The 12,383-nt window shown below is 53.3% G+C and overlaps 1 protein-coding gene across 1 annotated transcript; it reads right to left on the bottom strand.

The window, feature by feature from the left end:
- Positions 1-2,192: 2,192 nt before the first annotated feature.
- On the bottom strand, positions 2,193-12,355 carry POLH (DNA polymerase eta). Its single transcript, XM_068939470.1, has 10 exons — positions 12,134-12,355; positions 11,910-12,044; positions 11,617-11,828; positions 11,028-11,197; positions 7,833-7,936; positions 6,679-6,798; positions 5,706-5,829; positions 4,985-5,050; positions 4,100-4,263; positions 2,193-3,166 (listed from the first exon to the last, which is right to left on the bottom strand). The coding sequence occupies exons 1-10, from the start codon at positions 12,268-12,270 to the stop codon at positions 2,317-2,319; spliced, it is 2,082 nt and encodes a 693-aa protein (XP_068795571.1). The 5' UTR covers positions 12,271-12,355; the 3' UTR covers positions 2,193-2,316.
- Between the last annotated feature and the right edge of the window lie 28 nt (positions 12,356-12,383).

The raw sequence follows: 12,383 nt of genomic DNA, 5'->3' as shown, positions 1-12,383 counted from the left end.
CTGGGTCATGGTTGGAGCTTCCTGCATTCAGCCCTATAAATACCAGGCTGTGGCGTGGAAGGAATGCACGCGCGCTGTTGTTTACAGCCTTGCGCTCTCTGCTTATCTAAGCCGACCTGCGCGTGCAGCCGGGGGTGACAGGCAGCCACGTCAGCCTGAGCACAGCACTTCTCGCTCCTGTGGGCAGGGTGGACTGTGGCTCGTGCTTCCTGGCAGCCACAAATTCCCCCCCCTCCCCAGAGCCTAATTAAAGGGATGCTTTCTAGGGCACAAATCTAACCAGTGGTTTGTTTTTAAAATAGCTTTGACCTTATCAAGGGGGTTGCAACTGCCTTCTCTCTGTGAAAACAGGGTATTCCCTTGGGACAACCCAAAGCAGAAAGGCTTCCCTTTGGGGGGGTGACTTGTGTCACGAAAAGGATCTGTCTGTCCTCAGCTCGTTTTTGTTTCAGGCAGTGCCATCTGCTGAGTCTTGTCCTGCCTTGACCGGCACGTAGGAAATGAGACGTGCTGCTGTCACAGGAGCATGAGACACCCCTACCAAACTGGTTGCAATTTCGTGGTGTGACAGCTTCAGGAAACTTGTCACTTTGGAACGTGAGGCCTGTCATTAATGAGAGAGACTCCTCTGTTGATTACCAGCGCACACCAGAGTTAGCCCTGCCATATAATTGCAACGACTGAGTTGTCAAGGATTAGACCCCCCCACACACTAACAAACAGGAGTGTCGCAGCTTCCTAGCACAGGGAAAAAGGCTTTCAGCTGGAAGGCGAGCAGATCCAGCAACAGCTACAGGCAGGATGGTGCAGTTCAGAAAAGAAGGGGAAATAATGATGCAAAGTGCCGCGGTACTTGCATGTGCTATCTGCTGCCAGCAGAAGCCTCTGCCTGAAAGGCGCTCACTTTTTCCCCTCCCCGGGAGGGGAAGCCTGCAGTTGATGAAACTGCCTGCAGCGTGTTTCCAAACCTCACCCAGCACCACGCTGATGTGGCAGGCTCCCTCCCTCTGCCCTACAGCTGAGTTCAAATTATTGTCAGCAGCACTTTTGCCTTTTGGAACAGGCCAAACGGCTCCACACAGCCAGCAGCGTAGCATGGAGCTGAGCCCTTCTCGGAAGTAGAGGGCAAAAGCCTTGGATGGAGGCCGCCGGGCCGGGGGGGGGGGGGGGGGGGGTGTCTCGCCCGCTCTCAGTGCCTGCTTGTTCCCTGTATGATGTTCTGCTGTGTTGCAATCTCTGGAGGACTGGGGCACCCACTCTCATGTGAACTACTCCCATGTCACGGCGAGCCGAACAAGACGCGCTCTAGAACAACATCAAACTAGAGACCTGTAATCAAGTTACCTGTAATATCACCCAGCGTCTGTAAGGAGAAAGAAAGAGATTGGACGCCCTCTGGGACAGAGGGGAGCTTTCACAGAGATGAAACACGCTTTGGCATGTTTCCTGCCCCCCCCCCCCCCCCCCCCCAGGACTCTAGCAGTAAGCAGTTCGTATCTCAAGAGCAAGTATCAGCCACTGTGCTAGGACCTCAAAAAGCCCACCAAAAGCACAGCAGTGCAGCTCCAGCCTCCTCAAAGCTTTTTATTTGACAGGAGTAGTCTTACTTGTGCGCTCCAGAGCTGTGCTGTGCGCTGGAGTCGGGCAGCACAGAAAGGACAGCTACACAGAGGGAATTGCCAGTCTATAGTAGAAATCCTTCCGTTTTGTGGAAGAAAAGCCGTTTGTCTTTAGAGTTGGGGGGAGGGAGGGAGAAGTAACCATAGGGTAAGCTCCCATATGTAAAAAATATATATATATTATATATTATATATATATATATATATAAGGACAAGCCCCACAAGCGCAGCCAGAGGAGAACAGTCACAAGGTGGAGGCTTCAGACTGATCAAACAGATAGGGGTTTGAGACTTCACTTAGCCAGAGAATTCCTGGGATAAGTCACTGTCTCTGTGCTTCAGTTCCCACATTACAGGGTGGGGAGACGCTAGTCCCACCACAGGAAAGAGCTATAGGAATAGATTTACTAATGGCGCAGCGAAGCTATGGAAATACCCATAGCAGGAGGTGTAGGTGAAAGTATAATGCAGCTTCTGGTAGCATCAAGCAGGGGTGAGCTAGCTGCCACCAGAATCTACCCAATCAATGGCAAAGCTCGGTACATCCAGCACCACGCTACTCGTGAGTTCCACTTCTGCTTTTGGGGTAGAGGTAATTTATTAGACTTTTCTGCATTAAAACGTGACAGCCGGTATAAAAACTTTCAATTGTATTTAAAAAACACTGATTATCTAAAAATCCCAGTGTGGCTGGGAGTTAAGGAGGTAAGCGTTTAAAGAAAAAATCTAAAGTTCTTGTCACACCTTCTCTAGGTCGTTTTGCACTAGAGCCTGCTTGAGTCTTAGGCTTGCTCTTGGCTTTGGCGGGAGACCTGGAAGCTGCAGCCCTTGGGCTAAGAGCTGCTTCTGGAGCCGGGGGGGAGCTGGGCTCCAGGAAGGAGCTTTGCAGCTCCACAGCAAAATGGTAGTCCATGTGCTCCGGGAGCTCCCATGCCAGCACGTGCTGGCCACACTTCTCACAGCACTGCTGGTCCCCCGGCGAGGCGTGAGGGAATGGGGTGAGCTCAGGAGAGGGTGGCAAATTCTGCTCATTCTCCTCTGTAGCTTGCTCTAATTTCAAAAGGACTTTGGAGTCTGGGGGGGTCGAGGGCATTTGTGTAACATCAGACAGCGATTTTTCACAGGGAAGTCTCTTGTAAGGAGAGGTAGAGCTCCCCTCTCTGGGACTGTGCTTCACAGGGGACTCCAGGTCGCACTGCCCAGAGGCGAGTCCAACACCATTTCTCACTTGATGCTCCGGGGAGCCAGGCACAGGTGACTCTGTGCTGGTGGTAGCTGGCAGGCTGGGCAGCTGCACTTGCTGCCTTTCTGCTGCCTTCTGGAAGAAAGACTCAATAGCGTTAGCCGGCTTCTGTCTGTGCTCTTTGCTTGGACTCCTGAAGAACTTGACCCTCGGGCTCCTAGAAGACGCGGTCTTTGCGCTGGCGGTGGCAGCGCCATCAGCCTGAGTATCACTGGTCAGGAAGGTGGCGATGCCTGCAGAGAGGAGCGTGGGAGCTTCTGAGAACTTGCTTGCAGAGAGAAGCACCGATATAAGCGGCGGAGACCTACAAAGAACAACAAATCAACGTCAGCTCGGACATCAGCCTGGGAAGCAGAAAGTCTTTTGAGGTGAGACTTCAAGCAGCATAAAAAAAGATCACAGACAGGGGTCAGGGCAGGGGCTGCAAAAGAGCTTAGTCTGGATATCTGGCAAGGGCTGGGAGAGAGAGGCTTCCTCTAACAAAATGCCAGTGTTACTACCTCCAGAACAGTCTCTCTTCCCAGACACAGTATGCTGGGTTGGGCAGCACAGAAAACTTTGGTGTTCCAAGAGGGGAGCAGAGCAGCGTTTCCCAAAGGAACGGGCCCTGGAGCAGGACAGCCCAGGCCTTCTGCATGCTGGCCTGCAGCCTGGACTTTCAGTCCACCACAGGCTGGAGCAGCTGTGAGACTCCCTCCCAGTCAGGGCAAGAGGGTCTTAAGGGAGCAGCAGGCTTGTCAGAGCCTAAGAGACTGCACCCTCTTGCCTTAACTATGCCTCAGCCTTCACTGCAGAGCAGAAAAGGAGGGAGTAAGGTTGAATATAGCAGCTGCGGATCTTGATTGTTCTTCCTACACCCGTTGCCTTTTCCCAACAAGCATCTTTGCCCTTAGAAGAGCAGAGCAAGGCCTTGTTAGTTCTCAGGCTGAGGAAAGCAGGGACTGCCTTGCCCTAGCTGCCCAGCTGGAGATTCCCATGCCAGCAGCAACTCCAAGTACAGAAGTCAGCAGTGTCCGGCCAGATGTGGGGCTAGAAAGGAGCCAGGCTCTCACAGCTGTCCTACTGCAAACAAGCAGAGCAAACAAGCACTGTGCCCTGCTGTGCGTGCACTGGGAATTCCCATTCCAGCCAGTCAGCATAACTCTCTTGTTCCCATCTGTCAGGTCCTGCCTCATCCTGCACCCCAGCAGCAGAGCAACCCCTGAAAGGGACATGAACCACTTCTTCCTGCTCTCACCAGGCTGCCTGGTGAGCCCCAGCCATGTTACAGTTTTGGATGATGGAAAAGGCATCACTGCTGATCTTCTGGGCATCATAGCGGGACAGAGCACAACAGCGCGACAGCCGGATGTCTCCCTGCATGCGGATAACCACCATCAGCTGCTTGGCCACTCGGCTGTTCTGCAGAGAGAGGGCACGGCCGTGTTACAAGCGACATCTACAGGGTAGAGCAGGGAAGGCTGAGGAGACAGTCTTGCTGCCTGGAGCCCTGTGCTGTCAGCTGCTACCTCTTGATGCTATGTGACAGATGGCAGCTTGTCCTGCCAGGCCTAATCTCCAATGGACAAGACACAGGACAGCAAATCCAGTACAGCTGCAGCGCACAGGATGGGAAGCATTTAGTCCTTGTTCTTCTTCAAAGGCAGCTGTGCACCTTTTCTCGGCCTCCCTGCAGCAACGAAGCTAACAGATTCATCTCACCCCGGCCTGCAGTCTAACATCTGTGGGTTTAAACACAGCTCACTTCCTCTGAAAGCCTGCAGCATGGGCAAGGCTGCACCAGCAGAGGGCTTGCAGCTGCACTGCAGGGGCAGTGTGGGAGGATAAGTACGCAGCAGCTTTCAGGTCCCTGCATCCTAAAGCACGGGACAAGGAGCATCCTTAGCTGCAGCGTTCCAGGACAAAGCTCTCCTTCCTGGCCGGGCTCTCGCTCACCTCTTTGCTCAGGGCACCTCACACACAGCCGCCTGTCCGAGGGCAGGCAGATTTGCTGCCCCAACACACGCTCCCCCTGCAGCCTCCTGCAAATGGCTCACAGTGCAAACGTGCTGCATGGCTTCCTGAAAGCCTGCCCCCCTCACAGGCAGCAGGGAAAACAAGCCGTCCACGTCCCTCTCCTTACCTGGCTCCTGTCCTTGATCAGTCTGGACTCCAGCTCCAAGGACAACTGCAGGATCCAGTGTTGCACCTGTACAAAACACACGGCAGTAATACACAGGCTTGGGGCTGTGCTCTGCTGCCAGCCCAGAGCAGCTCTGCAGACGCTGAGGAACGCTGGAGCAGCAGTCCCGCTGGAAAGGACACAGACTGTCACAAGGCTCATTACTAGCAGCGTTCCTGGAGAAATCAGCCCAGGTGAGGATTCAACCCCGGAGGTAAACTATTGTAGACAGCACCGGCGAGGTCATGCTGCATTGTTACCAGCCATTGCCTAAGGGAAACTGGGTCCTCTGCCCTGGATCCCTCTTTGCATCTCTTACTGCTCTGTGGAAACCTCTCCACAGGGAAGGTGCAGCCTCACTCCCTCTTCGGATTAGTTTCCTTCTTTCTAGCAACCAGCCCTTGAAGCCTGGCACTGTGAATCTCCTTTGAAGGGCACGGGCCCATTTAGCTCGTGCAAATTAGGACAAGGTCGGACCTCTTTGTGCAGCACTTTGTCACTGTCCTTCTATCTACAGTGGATTTCCCTAGCTTCTGGGGCCTACACCACCCCCTCCCACCCAGCCTCCAGGCTGAATTTCAGGGTCCTGTGACACAGAAAAGCAGCAGCTTTTGCAAGCTAGTCCCAGCTTTGAGCGTCCTCGCCTCCTCCAGTCCAAAGGCCAGACACCGGCCTCTCCTACCTCCTTCTGTGTGGCCAGGGCTGTCTTCCCAGGGAAGTTCTTGCTGCAGCCAATGGACTGGGTTAAGTAGCGGTTTTTAACAGGTTCATCTTCAATTCCTCTGCACAGGTCATAGAGCCAGGACCTGAAAGCCCCAGAGGAAACGGGAGGTAAAGGCAGCTAGACAGCCCCTATAGGCACCAGTGAACCTGGGGCCCAGGGACACCCACTGCAGTGGTCCTGCATGTGCCAGTGGATAATAACTCGCTGTCCTCAGTCCAGTCAGAGGTGACAGCCCTGGCGCTGGCACAACAAGCACTCTCGGATTCAGGCCCTGCACCGATGCTCGTCAGGAGTGACACGCTGTTTCTCTCTCTGCCCACGGACAGGCGCACGTGCACTGCTGGACAGCAAACCACCCCTCTGCTGACCCATGTTTTCAGCTCTGGACAAGCTGTGGCTCTGCCTCTCACCCCCAACTCTGCAAATGCTGCCACAGCTGAGCAGGCAGGTTCCCTTCAGGCCTCGACTACCCGTCGGCTCAGCTCCTCTGCCTCCTCTCCTAAGGTGACAGAAGTTCACCAGTCTGCATAGCTTCCCAACCGCTGTTCTGGGCCCAAAAGGGGTGCTTCAGGCTCCAGTCCAGCCTTATAATTTCCTGTGTAATGAGACCATCAAGCCCACATGCCTTCCAGCTTGATACGAGCCCTTGTACAGCTCAGCCCTGTCCTTAGACATCCTGCAGAGCAAGGCAGAGGAGCTGGCTGGCAGGCAAAACATTAGCCTGGTGAGGGCGTCCGGGAAAGCACAGGACTGGAAGCCTGTTCATGGGCCTGCCAGACCATTACTTCTGTACCCTCAAAGACCCAAAGTAAAACCTTCCTCAGGTTTTACCTTCCAACCTTCCTAACCACAGCAGAACAACCCACCACCAAAAGGAAGGAAGACTCCCTTCCTGACAAGAGCCAAGTTGTGGCAAGTGGTGCATCATTACCCCGTCTTGTCTCCAAAGTGAGTCTGGAGCTCCATTTCACTGAACCGTGTCAGCTGCCCGATGTACTCCACTCCGAGGATGTCTGTGATGGCAGCACCCAGCTTCCCCCCCAGGTTTCGGCTACAGGAGAGAGAGGGAGAGAGGGAACACAAATGAGGCATCACGTGAAGACTACGCCAAGTCTCCATCAGCTAGCTGCCCTGATCCAGAGCAGCTAGAAGCAGGCCAAGCAAGGAAGTAGGCTGCTCTAACAGGCTCTAGGACAAAAGGGACTCTAGGACAAAAGAGAACACTTAGCGCATAACAGCTCTTCCACTTGTAATAGAAAGAGGGGAAGTGGGAAGAGCTCAGAGCTCACCCAGTTCCACTGCCTCTCCCTCAGCTCCATCTTTTGAAGTGTGCTCCCAAACCGTGCCCTGAATAATGCCTCATACACTCCCTGCTTCCTTCCTGCTTGGGCAGGACCCTTCCAACAAGTGCACCCTTCTCCATCACCAACGATATGCTGAAGGCAAGAGAGCAGTTTGCAGGTCTGGAGAGCTGAACTAGTGCTCCCCCTGGAGTAGCAGAGCTGACAGCTCTTCCCCACCAAGGAGCAGCACTCGTGCGAATTGCAATGTTCAACACTAAACCGCTCCTGCTCTCTCGGAGCTTGACTCTCTCTGTCCCTCATACTGGGGCATTGCCTGCGGCCTCCCTGGTAAGGGTTACTGCTGGCCAGCAGCCATACATCTCAGCAGGCACCCTGAGCATAGATCTACCCGGGGAAAGGCTGCCCAAAAGATACTGGTGGGTTCTCCGAGCGTGCGCCTTCACTGGCAGAGCTGCAGCTCCCAAGCATGCTCTCCCTGAACTGTCACTCGCAGCTGTGCAGGATTCTTAGCAGGATTCCCTCTCTGTTTCTTCCAGTCTTTGGTTATGGTGAACGCTGAAAGCCCTCTGCTGGCTGTTACCAACTAGCATCAAATTACTGTCTGTTGAGCTGGCCAGGAGCAATTTCGTACCAAAGCAACGAAGACAAGCAGGGCTCTCTTCCCAATGAAAGCGTAGGCTGTGGAAGCACAGTGCCAGCACTTCCACCACACGCTCTTGCCACAGAGCAACTGAGCCTGAGCCCCAGGCTGCACAAGAGCAAGAGGCTCCCCAACACTTACATGTTGCTAACAGGCATCTGGCTGAAGAGCTGTGGGACAGATCGTGAAGATACTAGTGTCTGGCGGTTGGGCTTGTTCAACCCACAGGCCAGTTTTGCCAGTGCCTGTAACACAAGAGAGGGTGGAAAGCCTGTTATTACAAATTCTGCATTGACTTTATTGTGAAGGATGCTGCCGAACAGCTTGTACTGTACCACCTCTAGCTAAGGACTGCCTCCGGAACAGTTCTGTTATGGCGGACATACAGGTTGCACCGTTGTTTGCTCCCAGAGACTAACACTGCTGCTTCCACGCTTGTAGCTCTGCAAAAAGGTCAGGCTCCTGCTCCACGCAGTTTGGGGTCTGTCACATGGTCTGGCTGGCTTAGTTTTCAACAGGTCAGCATGCTAGAGCTTCCAGAGCATCCTCACTATCCTCCCCAGGCTACTTTTCTCTCTCTCTGAGCCTTTTCTCCTTCATCTTCTGTTTCTGTCTTGCTTTTTCCCAATGTGACTATTTTAAACTTCTCTCTGCAAGGTCCACAGCAGCATAGTGCTACAGAAGGAAATCTGCAAGATACAGAAATGCTGGCCTGGGAGAAATGTTCTCTAGCCTATTTACTACACAGCTTCCCCTCCCACTGTAGTCTAACCCAGGATTAGGAATACCCAGACCAGCCTGAAATAGATACAGCTGATTTTTTTTTAAAGTCTAATAATTTCCTCTTTCACAGCTTTATCACCCATCTTATAGTTATAAGCAAAACTCCTTTCCGGCATATTAAGCTATAATTCGTATTAACAGCCTCTTTTACAGGCTTACATACGTTCTCACTCTTCTCTAGACAAGACAGATCCATTTCCTTCAACTTTTCCTATCCAGTCATATTCCAGATGTCTGATTATTATTCCTCTTGTTTCACTGGAGACAGCCTTCTAAGTTTACTCACATTGTTCCTGAAGTAAAGTGCCTCAAGCTGAAACAACCAGTGAGACTTCACAGGGCAGATTAATTTACTTTTTTGTCACTTCTCTAAAGTAGCACAAGCTGAAACAGGATTCATCATTTCCACAACAGTACTCATAAAACTGACTCATCCTGCTGATTGTCCATCTTAACTCCAGGCTTACTGCAACTGCAGGCTTACTCCAGGCTTAGCGAAAGGCCTCCTAGTTCACATACTTGATTTCCTTCTCCATTTAGGCCACTCAAACCGTCAGTGAGGACCACAGGAAGTGCTGCTTGATAATTTCAGAGCATTTCTGGACCTTCCCAAGATCAGAATTTGCAGCTCTAATTCCCTCTTCCAAAACTCTTACAGCCAAGGCCCTCAGCCCCATCAGTGCTTAGCATCATCTGCAGCTCCTGCAACTGTTCCCTCTCTTGCCAAGCTTCACTGAAAAGACTGACTTTTACTGGGCCTCAGAGAGACCCCTCCAGGATCCAACTTTAAAAATATCTCAATTTGACTGCAAGTCACTGGACAAAGTTTTTTTATGACATACAATTTCTTTTTCCAGCTAGATGAAGGCACCTTTTGGTCACCTCATTCACGTCCTGTTTTTCCAGGCTGGCATCTTCAGCTTATGACATTTAGGCAGAAATGCATCAGGAACCTTAAGGTCAACACCTCACATCTGTAGTTGCAGTAGTGCTTCTGGTGATGCTCAGCCAGCTGCTGAGAGCAGCCGCAGGAGCACTTCGTGCATGACAGCAGCTGCAGAAACAAACCGACTTTGGTGCTGCAGCTATAGAGGTTCATTGCTTGGCAATATACAGGAGGGTTTACTAAGAGCACCTAATGCTTGTTCCAGTCGTTGCTAAAAAGGCTCATATGTACAGAGATAAGCTGGCTGTGGAAGCAACGTAGCATGTTCTGCACAGCTACATATAGGCTTTTAACCTGGTGATCTCTGCACCGTGCTCACTGGCATAAGTATAGCTATACAGTCATTCAGGGATAGCACAGTACATGAAAACTTTCTTACTCCATTTAGAAAAAGTTAAGAATGCTGGTGTAGAAACTTGATGGAAGGTGGGAGATGCTGCTAGTCACCTAACATTGTAATACTTTGCTTCTCAGAGGTAGCAGTTTCTACCAACTTTGAACCACCGTAACAGCTGGGAACTACAGCTTGCTGCCTCTCACAACATACTGCCACTTCCAGCTCCTGGCCCTGTCACGTGCTATCCAGGAACTACTTATACGGTGAAGACGGTGGCCTTCCTAGCAGGGACAGTCTCTGTTCTTCCCACCTCCCTTTAGAGGGAAAAGAAAAGTTGAACATCCCTTCTGACAGAAGTTCCTGCATCAGCACTCTTCCTAAGCTAGCTCATCCCTGCATCACAGTCCTCTCTCATTTTAAGGTGAGCCTGTGCAAAACTAGCTCCAGGATACACAAATGGCTGGTAATAGTTCAAATTGGTTCAGCAGCATCCTAGAATGAACTTCATCTCCCTGAAATTTCAAAGCATCTGTTTAGTCTTTCTCTTTTTCTTTTTTTTTGGCCACAACCTGCATCTTTTAAATCTTAACCGTACATATAAGCCTTTTTTGGCAAAGACTGAAACAAGCGTTAGGTGCTCTCAGCAAACCACTCTGCATATCACCAAGCAGGAAACCTCTATAGTTGCAGCATCAAAGTCGGTTTGTTTCTGCAGCTGCTGTCATGCACGAAGTGCTCCTGTGGCTGCTCTCAGCAGCTGCCTGAGCATCACCCATAGCACAGCCGGTAGGTGCTGGAGATTGATTGACCAGACGGAGGAAAAACAAACTGATGCACCTCAGTGCCACTGAGCTGGTATTCTTCTTCCAAGTAACTGGGAATTTGTGTCAGTGAAAACCATTCCACAGCTACAGCCACTGTCCCCCAAACCTCAGGGAGGAGGACACCTTCTTTAAGCTCTGTTGTTTGTAAAGAAAACTCTCCTGGGGAATTTGGAAGCCATTTCTTCATAGTAAACTAACTAGTTAGGCTATACCAGGAACCAAGCCAGTAAATTAATTCAGCTCCAACTACATAGTTCCTATCTTTGAGGAAAAAACATTTAATCGTCTTCTCACATGTCCTGATTTCCCTGAATGCATTCTCAGGCATGGCTGCACACCGCACTCTGCTCATCCTCTATCACACAGAGATTCAGAAGAGCATGACACTGCTAACAGCACGTTCTGACTCTGCCCTCAGAAGCCTGGCTGATGTGTTACACACATACCTTGTTGTGCGAAATCCCAGCTGAACATCTGAATCCAGTGGCTGCTTCTACAGCTGCCCGCATTTCCTCCACGATTACTGCTCCCATGGTCAGCTGCAGGTCTGGACAATCAGGGTCACTGAAAGACAGCGACGCCAGCCACTCGTGCACACCACACTCACGCAGCTCCTCTAGCAAAGGAACACAGAGAGGATCAGTGTGGACATTTCAAGGGGAGTGCAGCAGAGGGACCGGTAGCATCAGCAAGCCCCACTGAACAGCTGCACGCTTCTGTAATTGCGCCCCAACAGCGATGACAAGAAGCAGGCACCTTGAAACCCAGGCACTTGGGAAAATAAAGATCCCATTTACTACATTCTTTTGGGAAGAGATAAAGCAACCCGATCCTGCCTATGCAGATATATGAAGAGGGTTAGTGAGGCAGCAGCAGATGGATGGATGGGGACACAGTGCAGGGAGCAGGAGGGGAAGCAGCCGGGTGCTTGCTCCCTCATTGAGATGCTGCCGAGCGTCTCAAAACAGGCACCGCAGGTACACAAAGCGCGGCGGCGGCAGCCTCAGGCCGAGCGGTGCGGGGCGCGCTGCGTACCCTTCCCGCTGGGGCCATGGTCGGGGCCAGCCGGCAGCCCTTGCACGAAGGTGGTGGGCAGGAGCGCGGCGCCCAGGGGCTGCCCGCGCAGCGCCCGCAGCCGCTCTCGCACACAGCCCGTCAGGTCCAGGTACGCCTCGTCGATGCTGGCCCGCTCGATGGCGGCGAAGCGCGACAACACCTCCATCACCTCCGCGCTGGCATCCCGGTACCTGCCGACCGCCGGGCACCGTCTCAGCTGCGGCCCCGGCGCCGCCGCCGGCCCGCGCCGCCCGCCGGCCCCCGCCGCTCACCGGGTGAGGTCCGCCTTGCCCCGCGCCTCGGGCACCCGCGCCAGCGCCAGCTCGGGGCACAGCGCCCGCGCCTCCGTCGCCCACATGCCGCGGGCCACGCCGAAGGCCCGCGCCTCGTAGCTCACGGCGATGATCCTGCAAGACACCGGACGGGGAGGACGAGGGGAGGTGGCCGCCGCCGCCGCCGGGCCGGCCGCGCCGCCACAGCCGCCACCACCACCTACCCGCCGCCCTGCCACTTGTTGTACTGCACCACGGCGCAGGGGCGGCCGCGCAGCTGCGGGTCGAGGCGCTGCTCCACCTGCATGAAGAAGCAGTCCATGTCCACCAGGACCACCACACGCTCCCGCCCGCGCGACATCTCCCCAACGGCCCCAACCGCCCGCCGGGCGCCTAACGGCAGGCGGAGGCCGTGCCCCGCCCCGCCCCGGCCGCGCTGCCCCACGGGAGAGGTAGTCCCCCCGCGCGGGGCAC

This window comes from Struthio camelus, chromosome 3, assembly GCF_040807025.1.
Source record: "Struthio camelus isolate bStrCam1 chromosome 3, bStrCam1.hap1, whole genome shotgun sequence".
In the NCBI taxonomy this organism is placed as follows: Eukaryota; Metazoa; Chordata; class Aves; order Struthioniformes; family Struthionidae; genus Struthio; species Struthio camelus.
This window is presented reverse-complemented; position numbering and strand designations above follow the sequence as displayed.

Bases quoted from the DNA above. Each gene is read 5' to 3' on its own strand.
- POLH (XM_068939470.1), bottom strand. From the start codon at position 12,270: ATGTCGCGCGGGCGGGAGCGTGTGGTGGTCCTGGTGGACATGGACTGC. The intron at 5,830-6,678 runs GTAATGATGCAC...TGGGGCTTTCAG, and splicing joins CACTTTGGAGACAAGACGGG to GTCCTGGCTCTATGACCTGT. The intron at 4,264-4,984 runs GTAAGGAGAGGG...CTCTCTCTGCAG, and splicing joins TGATCAAGGACAGGAGCCAG to AACAGCCGAGTGGCCAAGCA.